Source organism: Lithobates pipiens, unplaced genomic scaffold, assembly GCF_037356315.1.
Source record: "Lithobates pipiens isolate NorthernLeopardFrog02 unplaced genomic scaffold, aLitPip1_a1.2 Scaffold_8, whole genome shotgun sequence".
In the NCBI taxonomy this organism is placed as follows: domain Eukaryota; kingdom Metazoa; phylum Chordata; class Amphibia; order Anura; family Ranidae; genus Lithobates; species Lithobates pipiens.
This window is the reverse complement of record NW_027507903.1, coordinates 602,760,805-602,779,316: the sequence shown is the minus strand read 5'-3', so window position 1 is coordinate 602,779,316 and position 18,512 is coordinate 602,760,805. Positions and strand designations below refer to the sequence as shown.

Below are 18,512 nucleotides of genomic sequence, written 5' to 3'. Positions count from 1 at the left end.
TATAGGGCTGTACTGCGCAGTTACAGCCAAGACTGTGAAGACCTCTAGGTCTTGATTGAAACAAACAGCAGAGCTACAGCTGTCAAAACACGGGAAAATATTCAAGAAGCTTGCAATCTGATGTCCCTATCGCAGTCATACAGCAACCACAACTGCCAATTTTAGGCCACATCTGAATAAGGGCCCTTTCACACCAGATGCAGTTGGATGCATTTTGGACTGCACTACAACTGCATAGACCATCCAAAATCCAGCCCATCTTATGGGCGTAGTTCACACCAATGCAGTAAGGCACGGTGCAGAAAAGTACAGTACATGCTGCATTTTTCTGCACCGCAAAAATGCATGCAAATGCAGTGCAACGCATCACAGTGCACATAGAAGCCCAAGGAAGGAAAGGCGGAGGAAGTGACCTCGCAGGACAAATGCAAATGGCAAACCGCATGTCAACTGCATGTAAAATGCATGTCAAATGCATGCATTGGGTACAAGGAAAAATCGTGCAGTTACTCGCAGTTTCTGGTGCGATTGGGCCCTAAATGTTTGTCCGTTTGAGTGTGGGCACTAACTAATTATAGGAAAATCACACAAACTCTATTTGAATGTTGAACCCTGGGTCCAGCGCCGCACAGGGATAACTGTTTAGCCACTCTATTGCTTAAAACCTTGACCTCATCTCTTCCAGCTCCATGAACTCATTCCAGCTGTGATGACGTGTATCGTCAGCCGGCAGCTTTGTCTGCGTCCGGATGTGGACAATCACTGGGCATTGAGAGACTTTGCCGCTCGTCTCATTGCACAAATCTGCAAGAACTTCAGCACCACCACCAACAACATCCAATCCAGGATAACCAAGACATTTACCAAGGTACAAAGAAGAATATGACAACATTAACCCTCAGGTCCTTTCTCACCTACTTTTCTCTTGCTTTTTGAGTTGAGCCTGTCAGTGGGTTTATATTTTTCAAAATACAAGTCCTATGTCAGACACAGAAATGCTTGTTTTTATCTGATTAGGAAAGCTTCCTCAGTGTCCCTCAGAAGCCAGAAATGTACAAGTGTCTGTGCTCAAATCCAAAAAGCTTACATATTGATGTAAAGTCAGAAGGTTTTTTGTTATCTTCATGCATTCTATGCATGATGATAAAGCTTTCTGTGTGCAGCAGCCTCTCCAGCACCCCTCTAATACTTACCTGAGCCCCACATCTGTCCAGCGATGTCCACGAGTGTCTCAGCCATCTGGGACTCTCCTCCTGATTGGCGGAGACACAGTAGCAGCGCTATTGCAGTAGCAGGGCCAAACGACAGCTCCATGTCTGAATGGACACAGGGAGCTGTGACTGCTTGGGTTCCCCAATAGCAAGCTACTTGCTGTGGGGGCACTTAACAGAAGGGAGGTGCCAGGAGCACAGAAGAGGGACCTGAGAAGAGGAGGATCAGGGCTGCTCTGTGATAATCCACTGCACAGGGTGGGAAAGTATTGCATGTTTTTTATATATATATATATATATATAAAAATGACTGACCCCCTTGCTCAACTACAATCATTATTAAGGTTTTCACCTTTCTGAACATGTTACATCCATATTTAGGGTGTAACATGTTAAGCATCTGACCCCTACACTCTGTCAAAATTCAAAGAATGCACGGTTGTGTGTGGCTCCACCCACACAGCTGCGTAACTTATTCACAGATCGTTTTGCGGCTGTCGGCTTGTAGTACTCAATGAACTACCTGGGCACTGTCGAGCTCTCTAGGGAGTTCATTGAGCTTCTTGTCATTCAGTAACTGCCTGCTCATATCAGAGGTACGGGCAGACAGCTACACAGGCAGTCTGCAGGACCGTGGCATTACACCCATGATCTGGTGATCGTGGGTGCAATGCTTTACATACTATTTACCTGCAAAAAATTGTGCTTATTATTTTTATTGTGCACTTTTTTGTAAAGGGGCTGTAAAGGTTTGTGTTTTTTCACCTTAATGCATCCTGTTTGCACCTGTTTGATCCACTTTAAAGAAAGTTAATGGCAAAATGTTGCAGATTTGTTCTCAGGGAAAATATTTCTAGTCTCTATAAATAAATTGAAGTCAGATTACACCATCATTGTAAATTTCCCCAGCCAGGTTTTATTTGCCTCCTGTATTCTTGATGAATTTTTTCTTCTTCTCGTTATCGCAGAGTTTGGTTGACGAACGCACTCCCTGGACGACCCGATACGGCTCCATTGCCGGTCTTGCAGAACTGGGACCCGATGTAAGTAAAGCTGGCCATACACCATACAATTTTCTTATTAAATTTGCTTTAGATTTACTTTCAACTATGTAGTGCAAGGGCTTGCCAGATTGCATACAAATTGAAAGTGTTTAGGTTTGACCTCATACTATATGGTTTTGATGCATCTAAAGCAAAGTTGTAAAAGAAAAATGTATAATGTATGGCCAGCCTAACAGCAAGTGTTATGCAGTAGAAGGAGCTGGGCCACCTATCGTCTTAAAATGTGGCTGATTTTCTTTATCCTTTCCATAAGGTGATCAAAACTCTGATTGTCCCTCGTTTGTTGCTGGAAGGAGAGCGACTACGCACCGTCCTGGAGGGTCAGGTTCTTTCCAACATCGACAAAATTGGAGCTGACCATGTTCAAAGCCTCATGCTGGTAATAGCGTGCATTCCAGTGTGTGTTTTTTGTGTATATGCTTAATGGTACATATTGTATTCCAACATAAGCCTCTTCAGCCATTGGGGAACCATAGATCCCAGTAAGTCCAACCAGCTGTTTAGAAAAGTACCAAAAACACTGATTACAAAATGTACTGTGACAGTTTTTATGGTAGGACTCCAGGAAAACACTCTGAGGAGCTGGGATTTTTTGGACTTGCGTGTGGCGTGGAGTTGGTTGAAGGAAAAAGTAAAAAAAACATCAATAGATCCAGGGAGGCAGCGCCCAACACAGCAAAACTTTCCTCAATGGCGCCTGACAGCAGCTCAAACCATAAAAATACAGAAAGGAGCAACAGACCAACACCAGACCAAGACCCAGACCAACCCCCCCGACAGCTGAAATGTAAAGGGGGTAAAAAAAAGCCAGCAATTTAGGAAGCGGGGTCGCCACATACCTAACAACCGATGACTCATTCAGCTGTCAGTGGGGTTCCCCCATTGACAGCTGAAGTTTAAAAGAAGTCCCGGTAATTGGAGCTGCAGGGGGTAAGTCCCCCTGCAATCTTCAGCCCTTAGAATCACTTTAACTTTGGACTTGGGGGCTCCACACTGAGCTTGTATTATGCCTGTCACCAGCAATGTCTGCGAGTGCAATACTATTTCATTTTAACCCTTTTAATAAACATTGCTACAATATTGTCAGCTTGGTGCCTCTCGCCCTCCTCCTCCTCTTTTGCAGTGCGGGAAACTGCATGTGTTCGGACAGAGATCGGACTACATTCCTGTTCAATTCACATGCAAATCTTTGCAGTGCGATTTACACCTTTTCTTTTTGTATGGGCTCAAATTGCACTGCAAAAGTATCAGTGAGTACCTGAGCACAAGTATCGATACTTGTCAGTAAAAAAATAAATGGTATTGGTGTATCCCTAGTTGGCATTCACGCTAGGAATGTAACTCCCCCTTTTTTTTTTGACTCTTAAATTGATGGGTTTAGTTCCGCTTTAACATCCATGTGTCACTGGGTGAATGATATGCTGTCAAAGATAGCATTTGGTCCCCACTAACAATAGCTGGCAGGACCAGCTCCCAGTTGTGTGACCACTCTGACAACCAATCACAATGGTTTATTTTCTTACATCAGGGGACACAGAGCCATAGTACTTGCTATGTGGGTTATAGGGCCACTGATAGGTGATGGACACTGGCACGCACTAAGGCAAGAAGTATACTCCCTATATAACCCCTCCCACTACTGGGAGTCCTCAGTTTTTTCACCAGTGTCTAAGGTGTTGGTCACGAGTAAAAAAGCTTATGTATTCTGAATGGGAACATCCGGATAAACAATACTATCCTCCTAAGAAATTCTCCACATTTTATCCTATGGAAGAGTATTTCTATGAAAGAAAATGGGGGGGGGGGTTCCAGCAACTGATGCTGCAATCGCCTCAGTGAGCAAGAATCTCACATGTCCGGTGGATAATGCACTGATGTTAAAGGATCCAGCAGATAAAAAGTTGGAACTTCTTTCTAAAAGCAATATGTCTCTAGCAAATTCAGTAGCGCAGACGGTTCTTGCTGCAATTGGTATCTCAGTCCATTAAGGAACAGTTTGTGGAGAGAATTAAAATTCTGCCTGATCAGCAGGCCCAGCAATGGGCTGGTGTATCAGACACACTATGTTTCACAGTAGATGCTATGAAAGATTCTATCATTTGAGCCTCATGGCTTATGCTTGGACTAGTGCATTCTTGCAGATTTCTGTGGCTGAAAAATTAGTCAGCTGAAACACCGTTTAAAAAGCTCTTAGGTAGTTTTCCCTTTCATGGTGAATGGCTATTTAGAGACGATCTGGATAAATACATCCAAAGGATCTCTAATGGGAAAAGCTCTCTTTTACCGGTAAAGAAGGAGTTCAAATATTTCTCCTTTAATCGTGCTGCCTCTCCTGTGCCAGGGGGCATCAGCCTCTAGGCCAGTGATGGCGAACCTTGGCACCCCAGATGTTTTGGAACTACATTTCCCATGATGCTCATGCACTCTTCAGTGTAGTGAAGCATCATGGGAAATGTAGTTCCAAAAAATATGGGGTGCCAAGGTTCGCCATCACTGCTCTAGGCAGTCTCGACGGCCTCACCATAAGGTTCAAGGGGAAGTCCCCAAGGGAAGCACCAGGGTCAGAAGAGCTCTTGGGGCAGAAAGCCCACAAAGCAGAATGCTAAAGCCTCCTCATGAAGGAGCGCCCCCGCTCGCTGGGGTGCGGGTAGGCTCCTGCAATTCTCAAGATCTGGCAGGAACAATGTCAAGACAGACGGGTGGCTTCTGCCGTTTTTCTCTAGGTTACGACTAGAGTTCCAAGCGTTTCAGTCTCCTCGTTTTTTCTAAGGGAAAATGTTCCCAAGGATCCAGAGATAAAGAAGTCTCTCTTTCTGGCTCATCTATTATCCCAGTCGGTGATATCAGAGGTTCCCTTAGTGGAACAGGGCACAGGGTTTGATTCAAACCTTTCACGGTTCCAGAACCAAACGGATAGGTAAGACCCATTCTAGATCGCAAAGATCTCAATCAGCACTTAAACATCCGATCCTTTTGCACAAGCCGATCCGTTGTGTCCATCCTGCAAGGAGGGGAGTTTTTGGCTTTAATCGATATCAAAGATGCATATCTCCATGTGCCAAATTTTCCCACTCGCCAGAAATTTCTGCTCTTTGAAATATAAAATCATCACTTCAGTTGTGGCCTTGCCATTCGGTTTAGCCACAGTACCACGGGTGTTCTGAAAGATTCTGGCACCTCCTTTAGCCAGATTAAGGGCTCAAGGCCTATTTAGACGATCTACCTTTAATGGATCATTCAGTCTCAGGTCTGAACCAGAGTCTGATCGCAGAATCTCTGGGTTGGATACTCAACCTAGAAAAATCCTCCTTAAAACCATCAAGGAGATTACAGTACTTGGGGCTGGTTCTGGATACAGTACAGAAGAAGGTATTCTTACCCCAGATGAGAATCGGTTCCATTGTAGGACTAATTCAACTCATCAAAACAAAGAAAAAATCCTTCCATTCGGCTTGGCAGGAGATTGTTGGGGGGGAAATGGTGGCCGCCTCCGAGGCCATGCCTCACGCACAGTTTTCACTCAAAACTGCTTCAAAACACCATCCTATCGGTCTGGAATAAAAGGATTCAGGCCTTGGTTTTTTCCAAATACGCTTGGCTCCTGACATAAATCACAGCCTAAATTGGTGGTTGTTATCCAGAAGAAAGGGAAAATCTTTTTCTGCCTGTATCCTGGAAAGTGTTAACAACAGATGCCAGCCTTCTAGGCTGGGGAGCAGCCCGGGAAGAAGATTCTGTCCAGGTTAGAAAACTTTGCCTATCAACATTTTGGAAAATTTGAGCCGTACGTCCGTCCCTAGAATCAGGGACGGTCAGACTACGGGACTGTCCTATCAGCATTCAGTCCGACAAGGCCACGGCTGTGGCTTACATCAATCTCCAAGGGGGCATGAAAAGTAGTGCAGCCCTAAAAGAGGTGAAAAATGTTTTAGCGTGGGCAGAACACAACATTCCTTGCCTATCAGCAACTTTCATTCCAGGAATGGAGAGTTGGCAGACGGACTACTTGAGCCGCCAACAATTATTTCCAGTAGAATGGTCTCTACGCTCTGACATCTTCCTAGCGATATGTCAGAGATGGGGTGTACCGGACATGGACCTATTCACGTCCAGATTCAACAACAAAGTCGACAACTTTGTGTCGGGAGCAAGGGATCCGCTAGCAGGCGGAACAGACACATTAGTCTTCTCATGGAATCAGTTTTCACTGATCTATGCATTTCCTCCAGTTCTGCTACTTCCACGCCTTCTCCGTGGAATAAAGCAGGAATGAAAGGAGGTGATTGTGGTGGCCCCAGCGGGCCCCAGAAGATCTGGATTTACTGAGATCATAAAGATAGCCGTAGGAGTCCTTTGGACTCTGCCATTATAGCCAGATCTTCTCGCACAAGGTCTGGTATTTCATCCTACCTTATGGACGAAAAATTTAACAGGTTTAACTGTTGAATCCCACTTTATAAAGGATTGTGGGTGATCTCCTTCAGGTAGTGTCTGCTTTGATTAATGCCAGGAAGCCGGCTTCCAGAATCATTTACTATAGAGTCTGGAAGGCATATGTTTCTTGGTGTGGATCCAGGGGTTGGCACCCCAGGAAGTATGTCATAAGCAGAATCCATGATTTCCTGCAAATCGGATCTGAAATTAAGTTGGCCTCGACTTTCATCAAGGGCCAGATCCAGGCCTTGTCAGTGTTTCTTTTCAATGGCCTCTTGCTTCCCAATCTTGGTGCATAGCTTATTCAGGGGGTAACACAAATTAATCCCCCTATCAAGGCACCTCTAAATCTTTGGGATTTGAATTTGGTCTTATCAGCTTTGCTGAATCAGCCATTTGAGCCTTTGAGAAATTCCCTTTGTCCTTTTGACAAGAAAGATGATTTCTGGTTGCCATTTCTTCTGCTAGAAGAGTATCGGAACTAGCAGCTCTGTCTTGTAAAGAGCCATATTTGATCATTCATAAGGATGAGATGGTTTTATGTTCTCATCCTGAATTCCAACCAAAAGTGGTAACAGGTTTTCATTTAAACCAAGATATTATTCTTCCTTCTTTCTCCCCAGAGCCTCAATCTAGGGAAGAGAAAGCACTACATTCTCCTGATGTAGTAAGAGCGATCAGAGTCTATTTAAAGGCGACCACTCAGGTTCGCAAAACACAGGTTTTGTTTGTACTGCCAGAGGGTCCAAAATGTGGACAGGCAGCGTCAAAATCGACTGTTTTCCGAATGTATTCGTCAAGTGATTGTTCAAGCTTCAGCTTAAAGAAGAAAATTCTTCCTTACCAGGGTGGTGCACCATCGGGCCTCTAAGGCTCAGATCTGTAAGGCCGCGACTTGGTCTTTGGTTCATACGTTTATCAGATTTTATCAAATCAATATTAAAGGTCATGAGGATATTGCCTTTGGGCGCAGTGTACTGCAGGCTGCAGTATGAGTCCTCTGGCCTCCTGTTTTTGTTGTGTCTCCCTCCCTTCAGTTTCCATTGCTATGGGACATCCCACATAGTAAGTACTATGGCTATGTAAGAAAAGACAGGATTTTTAAAACCGCTTACCTGTAAAATCCCTTTCTTTGATGTACATCAGGGGACACAGAGGTCCCTCCATTCTTGGTATACACTTGTATTGCTTGGCTACAAAACTGAGGACTCCCAGTAGTGGGAGGGGTTATATAGGGCGTACACTTCTTGCTTTAGGGCGTGGCAGTGTCCATCACCTATCAGTTGCCCTATAACCCACTTAGTAAGTACTATGGATCTGTGTCCCCTGATGTACATCAAAGAAAAGGAATTTACAGGTAAGCAGTTTAAAAATCCAGTTTTTCCTGGGCGTTCAGAACCTTTTTAAATGAACACTGATGCGCTTCTATGAGATTTTTGGTGATTTGTGCTTGCATCTGCTTTTTTTACGTGGCTGAATATTTACTGCAGAAATTGGATGATATTTAAAAACGCAAACAATTGTTTACTTTTAATGGATGGAATTTTACTTTTTAATGGGTAGTTTTTTGCTTTTTAACCAGTTGCCGACCGCCGCACGCCGATGTACGTCGGTACAATGGCACGGGCAGGCATAAGGACATACATGTACGTCCCTTGCCTCCCGCGGGTCGGGGGCCCGATCGGGCCCCCGCCCGGTGCCTGCGGCGGTCGGTATTCGTTCGGGAGCGATCCCGGACGAGGGGACGGCCATTCATTCATGGCCACCCCCTCGCGATCGCTCCCGACGAATAGAAATCCCCGGTGACATCACTTCCTCTCCTGTAATGTAAACACAGGAGAGGAAGTGATGTATTCTCTCCTCCGTGTCGGTATTTTTCGTTCCGACACGGAGGAGAGCGGATCAGTAAATTGCACCAACACTCTACACACACAGTAGAATATGCCAGGCACACTCACACCCCCCCTTTACCCCCCGATCACCCCCCCAATTACCCCTGCCCCCCAGTCACAGTGACACCAATGTCATTTTTTTTTTTTTATTTTTTTTTTTTGCATTGGTGTCATTTGTGACTGTAATAACTGTTAGGGCAGTTAGAGTTAGCCCCCTTTAGTTCTAATGTACCCCCCTAACCCCCCCAATAAAGGTTTAACCCCGTGATCACCCCCCGTCGCCAGTGTCACTAAGGCTGGGTTCACATTGCAGCGGTTTATGAGAACGAATGTGATTCGCACCGCACTGCAGTGCAAATCACATCCGATCTCTGTGCGATTCGAGTTCAGCCATTCGCCGCACCCGCCGCAAATTCGCACGGGACCCTTTTTTTGGTCCGCAGCAGAATCGGATCGCATGGGTGTTCACACCATGCGATCCGAGTTTGCAGATCGCACTGCGATATGCGAACTGATCTGGGGGTGTCAGTAACATTTCACTGACACTCCCAGCAGTTCGCATAGGGCAGTGTGAACTGCCGCCGGGAGGCATGCGATGCGGGAACCCGCCGCGGATTCGCGGCGTTTCCGCATCGCTCCAGTGTGAACCCAGCCTAATAAGCGATCATTTTTCTGATCGCCGTATTAGTGTCACAGGTGACGCTAGTTAGGCAGGTAGGTATTTAGGTTCGCCGCAGCTTTTTATAGCGCCAGGGACCCCCATATACTACCGCATAAAGCCCCCTGATTGCCCCCTAGTTAACCCTTTCACCAGTGATCACCATATAACTGTTACAGGTGACGCTGGTTGGTTAGTTATTTTTTTATAGTTTCAGGGCACCCGCCATTTATTACCTAATAAAGGTTTAACCCCCTGATCACCCGGCGGGTGTCATTTGTGACTAATAACTGTTAGGGCAGTTAGGGTTAGCCCCCTTTAGTTCTAAGGTACCCCCCTAACCCCCCCAATAAAGGTTTAACCCCGTGATCACCCCCCGTCGCCAGTGTCACTAAGGCTGGGTTCACATTGCAGCGGTTTATGAGAACGGATGTGATTCGCACCGCACTGCAGTGCAAATCACATCCGATCTCTGTGCGATTCGAGTTCAGCCATTCGCCGCACCCGCCGCAAATTCGCACGGGACCCTTTTTTTGGCCCGCAGCAGAATCGGATCGCATGGGTGTTCACACCATGCGATCCGAGTTTGCAGATCGCACTGCGATATGCGAACTGATCTGGGGGTGTCAGTAACATTTCACTGACACTCCCAGCAGTTCGCATAGGGCAGTGTGAACTGCCGCCGGGAGGCATGCGATGCGGGAACCCGCCGCGCATTCGTGGCGTTCCCGCATCGCTCCAGTGTGAACCCAGCCTAATAAGCGATCGTTTTTCTGATCGCTGTATTAGTGTCACAGGTGACGCTAGTTAGGCAGGTAGGTATTTAGGTTCGCTGCAGCTTTTTATAGCGCCAGGGACCCCCATATACTACCGCATAAAGCCCCCTAATTGCCCCCTAGTTAACCCTTTCACCAGTGATCACCATATAACTGTTACAGGTGACGCTGGTTGGTTAGTTATTTTTTTATAGTTTCAGGGCACCCGCCATTTATTACCTAGTCTCACTAGTGTACCCCTAAATTTAGGGGTGTCTACTTTCCAAAATGGGGTCATTTGGGGGGGGTTTGTGCCATCTTGGCATTTTATGGCCTTCAAAACTGTAACGCCCTTAGAAAGCCTGAAGGCGGTGCTTGGTTTTCGGGGCCCCGTACGCGGCTAGGCTCCCAAAAAGTCCCACATATGTGGTATCCCCATACTCAGGAGAAGCAGCAGAATTTATTTTGGGGTGTCATTTCACATATGCCCATGGCATGCGTGAGCAATATGTCATTTAGTGACAACTTTGTGAAAAAAAAAAAAAAAAAAAAAAGTTTGTAATTTTCCCGCAACTTGTGGCAAAATATAAAATATTCCATGGACTCAACATGCCTCTCAGCAAATAGCTTGGGGTGTCTACTTTCTAAAATGGGGTCATTTGTGGGGGTTTTGTGCCATCTTGGCATTTTATGGCCTTCAAAACTGTAATAGGTAGTGAGAAGTGAACTCAAAAATTTACGCCCTTAGAAAGCCTGAAGGCGGTGCTTGGTTTTCGGGGCCCCGTACGCGGCTAGGCTCCCAAGAAGTCCCACATATGTGGTATCCCCGTACTCAGGAGAAGCAGCAGAATTTATTTTGGGGTGTCATTTCACATATGCCCATGGCATGCATGAGCAATATATCATTTAGTGACAACTTTGTTAAAAAAAAAAAAGTTTGTAATTTTCCCGCAACTTGTGGCAAAATATAAAATATTCCATGAACTCAACATGCCTCTCAGCAAATAGCTTGGGGTGTCTACTTTCTAAAATGGGGTCATTTGTGGGGGTTTTGTGCCATCTTGGCATTTTATGGCCTTCAAAACTGTAATAGGTAGTGAGAAGTGAACTCAAAAATTTACGCCCTTAGAAAGCCTGAAGGCGGTGCTTGGTTTTCGGGGCCCCGTACGCGGCTAGGCTCCCAAAAAGTCCCACATATGTGGTATCCCCATACTCAGGAGAAGCAGCAGAATTTATTTTGGGGTGTCATTTCACATACGCCCATAGCATGTGTGAGCAATATATCATTTAGTGACAACTTTGTGTAAAAAAAAAAAAAAAAATTTTTTTTTTGTCATTATTCAATCGCTTGAGGCAAAAAAATAAAATATTCAATGGGCTCAACATGCCTCTTATCAATTTCCTTAGGGGGTCTACTTTCCAAAATGGGGTCATTTGGGGGGGTTTTGTACTGCCCTGCCATTTTAGCACCTCAAGAAATGAGATAGGCAGTCGTAAACTAAAAGCTGCGTAAATTCCAGAAAACGTACCTTAGTTTGTAGATGTGACAACTTTTGCGCAAACCAATAAATATACAATTATTGACTTTTTTTTTACCAAAGACATGTGGCTGAATACATTTTGGCCTAAATGTATGACTAAAATTGAGTTTATTGGATTTTTCTAATAACAAAAAGTAGAAAATATCATTTTTTTTCAAAATTTGCGGTCTTTTTACGTTTATATCGCAAAAAATAAAAATCGCAGAGGCAATCAAATACCATCAAAAGAAAGCTCTATTTGTGGGAAGAAAAGGACGCAAATTTTGTTTGGGTACAACATTGCATGACCGCGCAATTACCAGTTAAAGCAGCGCAGTGCCAAAGTGTAAAAAGACCTCTGGTCATTTACCAGCAAAATGGTCCGGTCTGAAAGTGGTTAAAGAGGGCCTGAAATCAGGTGAAGATTTTTTTATGTTCTAAGAAGCATTTAGAACAGAAATATTGTTGTGCCTGGGCTGCACCCTGAAAAATCTAGCTGGACTTCCCCCTGGAAATACTCCCTAGTATGCGAGTGTGCCTAGGCATTCCTGTGTCTACAGTGTTATAGCTGTATGTATGCAGCACGAGATCTAAGACACTGTTGCCTGTGACTGATAAGTCTCAGGAGATTTAGTGATGTCCTCAATGTACTGCTCACTGTTTTCCTTGCTGGAGGCTCTGACTTGAGGAAGCAAAGCCCTGCCTCCACCAAGATGGCTACCTCCACATATAGATACAGGCGTGGAAAGACAGTAATGTGTAATGGATCAGCTGCAGTTAGACCACAGGCAATACCGGGGACTAGACTTTTGACTTCCACTTGCTGTTTTTAGGCACAGCTTCAGTTCCTGAATGCCTATGGTATACAGACCCACAAGCTGTGATATCACTGAAATGCTATTGTTTCAATGTTTTTCTTTTTTATGTTGTGTCTCAGAAACACACAGCTCCAGTCCTGGTGAAATTGCGCGCCCCTCCAGATGTCCCAGATGCATACCGTACAGATTATGGCTTCCTGGGTCCCACTCTGTGCTCTCATGTGATGAAGGCTAGGGCCCAGAGCGCTTTGCAGGGGCCCCAGGTCAACCGGACCACTCTGACAGTCACACAGGTAACCTTCTGCATGATATCCTAACTTTGCATAATTTTTTAGAATTTATCAGATGTCTAATAATCTCCCCCGGTAGTCACGTGACCCGGACTACTGTGTGGAAGCCATGATATAGTGTCTTGCCCCTAATGACTTATTTTTATGTCTCTTTCCTAATCCCACCTCTTTCTCTCTTTACCATCGTCCTTTTTCTCCGTAACTCCTCTCTCTCAGCCTCGCCCTACACTCACCCTCTCTCAGCCGAACTCCGGCTCCATCACGCCATCCCCTCGCCCACCTGGGATAATTAAGGTGCCTGGGTCCTTGACTTTGCCCGTACAGACCTTAGTGAGTACCCGGCCGGCCACCCCTACTCAGCCTTCACCACCACCCACCAAGTTCATTGTGGTGTCTTCAGCAGGGAGCAGCGGGACCCAGGTAACTTCTCATTGTGTCCTGTGTGCCTGTTCTGTGCCATTTCTCTATCTCATCACTAACGCCTCATCCTCTTCCTCCAGATCTCTGCCTGTTTTGTGTTCTTCTAACCGTGTTCTCTCATGCTGAGCCTTGTCTCGCTATTCTGCTAGCAGTCTGCCTATGTTTTTTATAACACCTCTTTTCAACCTTTTGTATAATTTCTCCTCTCAGGATTAAATCAATTAATCAGCATTCCTTATCATGATTGGGCCATGTAGGTATTAACTAGATGCAAATGACGAGCCCTTCTGAGTGCTGGAATTGTTGCACCCATAGGTTTTTAGATGTTAGATCTTGCATTGTGCTTCCTGTCCCTTCTCTTACGTTGTACACTCTCTCCCTTCCCTTCTACTCTGTACCCTCCCTTTCCCTCGTGTTCACCCCCTTTCCTTCATGTTCACTTCCTTCCCTCGCACCGCGTGCCCCTGTCCCTTCCCTCGCGCTGTCTCCCCAAAAACTGGCCACTGCCAAAACCCATAAGTGGCCTTCCCCCTCTCCCTTCCCTGGCGCTGCCTTCCCCCCTCTCCCTTCCCTGGCGCTGCCTTCCCCCCTCTCCCTTCCCTGGCGCTGCCTTCCCCCCCTCTCCCTTCCCTGGCGCTGCCTTCCCCCCCTCTCCCTTCCCTGGCGCTGCCTTCCCCCCCTCTCCCTTCCCTGGCGCTGCCTTCCCCCCCTCTCCCTTCCCTGGCGCTGCCTTCCCCCCCTCTCCCTTCCCTGGCGCCGCCTTCCCCCCCTCTCCCTTCCCTGGCGCCGCCCCCCCTCCTTTTCCTGGCGCTGTGCCCCCCCTCTCCCTGCCCTCATGCTTTGTCCCTTCCTCCCCCTCTCCCATCCACTCCCTTCCCTCGCGCAGCGTCCCCCTCTCCCCCCTTTTTTTTTTTTTCTTTGGATCCACTTTCCTTTTTTTTTTTTTTTCTTGGATGCTGCCCCTCCTTCTCCCATTTCTCCCACTGCACCAGCTCTCCTTTTCCTTGGACTGTGCCTACCTCTCCCTTCCCTCCTGCTGTGCTTCCTTTTCCCCTCTTGTGCCTTTGCTCTTGTTGCACCCTTCATTCACTCGTGCCTCTCCCCTTCTCCTTTCCTTCTCACAACCCCACCCTTTCTCCTTTCCTTTGTGCTGTGTTTTCTTCCCTCACTCTTCACTGCCCTCCCTTCTCCCTTCTGTCCTTTTGTGATTCTTTACTCTGTGCTTCCTCTCTCTTCAGTAGAGCTGTTAATTCGCTCCTCAGTCTGTATCGCCAGATATTCCTATATTTAACAATATACACTTTTTCAAGTGCTTTAACCTCTACCGCTTCCTTTATTTTACATTTCCCAATATTCTCCCCCATCCTCTGCTACTGCTTTTTCTCTGCTGATTCCTCCCAGCTTCCCCTGATTTTGCATTTATTCCATACCTTTTTGTGTCTGTACATTTCTGCTCTATCCTCTACACCAATCTTGTATCTGAGCACCTTTGATTTTGCTGTGCCCCTCCTTACAGGTTCTCACCTCTTCAAGCGGCCCTTCCCCATCCACACCGTGTCCCCCTGGGGTCCAACCCATTGTGAAACTTGTGTCTGGTGGGCAAAGCAGCGGTGTAGGGGGCTCAGCGACTGGTGGCAGCAGCGGAATGCAGAAATATATAGTGGTGTCTCTTCCAACTGCTGGAGAAAGCAAAACCCCTCAACCCTCCCCTCCCCCCACAACAGAGACCTCCGGCTTGTGACAAGAGACCCCTGTGATGTGTGTGAGCATTTGGGTGAATGTATGGTCAATTGTGTGGCTGCATGCATGGATGTTTCTGGTGTTTTCTGTGTGTTACAGTTTATTTTGTGTACAAGGAATATTAACCTTTTCTTAATAAAATAGCTTAAAACTGTGGGCTTTTGTTTCACTTTTTTTTTAAAGTACAACTCCAGGCTAAGATACTATGTAAAAATACACAAGATCTAAATTTAAAGTCTGGCCTAGAACTAACTAATCTTCTGACTCCTGTACTAACTATCCTGTAAAGCAGGGGTCTCAAATTGGCGGCCTTCCAGCTGTTGCAAAGCTACAAGTCCCATCATGCCTCTGCCTGGGGGAGTCATGCTTGTAACTGTTAGCCTAGCAATGCCTCATAGGACTTGTAGTTTCGCAACAGCCGGAGGACTGCCAGTTTGAGACCCCTGCTGTAAAAGAAAGATGCTTATACTTGATTATTCTCAGAGCACCTCCGGTCCGGTCATGTGATCTTCCCAGTTTCAGGGGAGATGAGAGAACATCCAAACAAAATGGCAACCACCCCAACCTATAACTGGCATTTGCAGCAAAAAGAACATTGAAGGGCAACACATGTCAAAAAACAAACAAAAAAAATCCCAGCTCACTTACCAGCCATCCTGCAACAAATCGAATATACCTATATCTAACAGTTCACATTAAAAACAAGGGGTTTTGTTTGCACACAATGTCTTTCCTGCAATAAAAATCCATTATCCATTGCCTGTATGCAGATGAGTGAACATGGACAACAGAATGCCTGGGTGGTGAGGTCGCCCATTGGCTTATTATGAGGCATTCATTGTTGGCTTTTCCTCCTCTCCCCCGAAGCCGACCGCTGGGAGAAAATCACGGGAACGGACTTAAATTCCCTGAGAAAAGTTAAGTATAAGCAACTTTCTTCTACAGGGTAGTTAGTATAGGTGTTAGTCATACAGTGAGGAAAAAAAGTATTTGAACCCCTGCTGATTTTGTACGTTTGCCCACTGACAAAGAAATGGTCAATGTATAATTTTAATGGTAGGTTTATTTTAACAGTGAGAGAAACACATTTTTAAAAGTTATAATGCATTTTTATGAGTGAAATAAGTATTTGATCCCCTACCAATTAGCATGATTTCTGGCTCCCAGGTGTCTTCTATGCAGGTAACATGCTGAGATTAGGAGCACTCTCTTAAAGGGAGTGCTCCTAATCACAGCTTATTACCTGTATAAAAGACAACTGTCCACAGAACAATCAATCAATTGGATTCCAATCTCTCCACCATGGCCAAGACCAAAGAGCTATCCAAGGATGTCAGGGACAACATTGTAGATCTACACAAGGCTGGAATGGGCTACAAGATCATCGCCAAGCAGCTTGGTGAGAGGGTGACAACGGTTGGTGCGATTATTCGCAAATGGAAGAAACATAAAACAACTTAATCTCCCTCGGTCTGGGGCTCCATGCAAGATCTCACATCGTGGAGTTTCAATGATCCTGAGAATAGTGAGGAATCAGCCGAGGACTACATGGGAGAATCCTGTCAATGATCTCAAGGCAGCTGGGACCATAGTCACCAAGAAAACAATTGGTAACGCACTACGCCATGAAGAACTGAAATCTTGCAGCGCCCGCAAGGTCCCTCTGCTCAAGAATGCACATGTACAGGCACATCTGAAGTTTGCTAATGAACATCTGAATGATTCAGAGGAGACCCTTGGTGAAAGTGTTGTGGTCAGATGAGACCAAAATTGAGCTCTTTGGCATAAACACAACTCGTCATGTTTGGAGGAGAAATGCTGCCTATGACCCCAAGAACACCATCCCCACTCAAACATTAAGGTGGAAACATTATGCTTTAGGGGTGTTTTTCTGCTAAGGGGACAGGACAACTTCACTGCATCAAAGGGATGATGGACGGGGGCCATGTACCGGCAAATCTTGGATGAGAACCTCCTGTCCTCAGCCAGGACATTGAAAATGGGTCGTGGATGGGTATTCCAGCATGACAATGACCCAAAACACACGGCCGAGCCAACAAAGGAGGGGCTCGATAAGAAGCACATTAAGGTCCTGGAGTGGCCTAGCCAGTTTCCAGACATTAATCCCATAGAAAATATGTGGAGGGAGCGGTTCAAATTGCCAAACGTCAGCCTCGAAACCTTAAAGTGGATGTAAACCCTCACATATACCCAGTGAAGTTAATAGCCTCAGATGATACACAGAAATGGAACAAATCTCACAAGTTTTACATGTATATCTGCTGTCTTTAGCTTTATATACTGTTTAGAAAGTGCATGTCCTGTTAGAACTTTCACTTCCTCATTCCCCTGTAGGAGTGGATTATTGCTAGACACTCTAAGACTGATTGGAGGAAAGGCACACACCCCCTCTCTGCACATACAGAGGTTTCTTGTGACTAGTTTAGCTTTGTGCTAATCTATTTATAGCAACCTCCCCCGACACACACTTCTATTTCCCTTCTCCGAGAGCTTGTCAAAAGTTATCAGGTTGATGGCAAACGGAGCAGGACAAAGCTACGGGTCATAGTGAATTGATGAGAGATAACAAACACTGCAGATATATGGGCCCAGCTCAAATGTCATGAATCTGGTTTACATCCACTTTAATGGCTTGGAGAGGATCTGAAAAGAGGAGTGGGACAAAATCCCCCCCCTGAGATGTGTGCAAACCTGGTAGCCAACTTCGAGGGTTTTGCCATCAAGTACCAAGTCATGTTTTGCAAAGGGGTCAAATACTTATGTAGCGCCGCTACTCTTGAAGAGTATGCGCTATGTTTGTAAATTTATTTTTTTCCCCCAGACTATAGTTTGGTCTTGGGGTTAATTTCACTAAATTGTGATTCTGGCATCAGTTTGGCTGGACTGTACTATGTTCTGCCTGGTCATATAGGGGCATGTATCATGACAGGCATTTGAACGCAGTCTGATTGGACACATTGGGTACCAATCTCTCTCTCGGAACTAATCAGTGGGTGCGTTGTCTCATTGTGTATTCCGGGAGAGGGTACTTAAGGTGCTGAAGTCACGTGGTTCTGGGTTCCGGTCCAGAGGTTTGTTCTGACTCTGTGGTCCTGGTCCTCCTGACCAGCCCCAGTGGCCCTCATGGCCTGGGGTGCGGATCCATCCATTTTCCGAGTCTCGGGCTGGCTAGTCCGAGGCGCAGTAACTGGAAGGCGGATTTCTTTCTGAGCTGTAAGGACACCAAGTAAATCCGCATTCTTATGGTATCGCCGGACCGGCTGAAAGACATTTCAAGTGTCAGCAGTTTCCAAACAAGTACCTGAGTTTTCCTACCCATACCCTCTATTCCCAACTGAGAGACTGTGTTTTGTTCAACGTTTTATGCAAATAAACAATTCCTCAAAAGCGATTTAAGTTTTCGTCTCTGCAGTTATTGGGCCATCAACCTCGGGAACCCCTAGACAAGAACAACGAGGTGGAGAAGGTAAACGGTAAGCCCATAAAATCAGCCCTTCCTTCGGGGGTCAGTGCTAGACTTATTTCACTCATTAAAATGCAAATCAATTAGGGGATGGTTTCTCTGGATGACATCTATGATACCAATATTTTGGCTTCATTTGATGACTTGCAGAGGAAATATGAACTGCCCCGAACCACCATTTACAGGTATCGTCAACTCAGACAAGTGCTCCAGGCTCAGTTTGGCA

General features: G+C 45.9%; 1 protein-coding gene across 3 annotated transcripts in view; it reads left to right on the top strand.

Annotated features, from left to right (window-relative positions):
- Positions 1 to 14,956, top strand: part of TAF6 (TATA-box binding protein associated factor 6) — a 43,357-nt gene extending 28,401 nt beyond the window's left edge. For 2 of the 3 annotated variants that reach the window (XM_077470557.1, XM_077470558.1), the window contains exons 10-15: positions 686 to 868; positions 2,180 to 2,254; positions 2,529 to 2,654; positions 12,472 to 12,645; positions 12,859 to 13,062; positions 14,579 to 14,956. In XM_077470557.1, coding sequence (XP_077326683.1) covers positions 686 to 868; positions 2,180 to 2,254; positions 2,529 to 2,654; positions 12,472 to 12,645; positions 12,859 to 13,062; positions 14,579 to 14,803 — 987 coding nt within the window. In that variant the 3' untranslated portion in view covers positions 14,804 to 14,956. The remainder of the gene's footprint in view (positions 1 to 685; positions 869 to 2,179; positions 2,255 to 2,528; positions 2,655 to 12,471; positions 12,646 to 12,858; positions 13,063 to 14,578) is intronic. The other variant, XM_077470559.1, reaches the window with a different exon arrangement.
- The last annotated feature ends 3,556 nt before the right edge of the window (positions 14,957 to 18,512 follow it).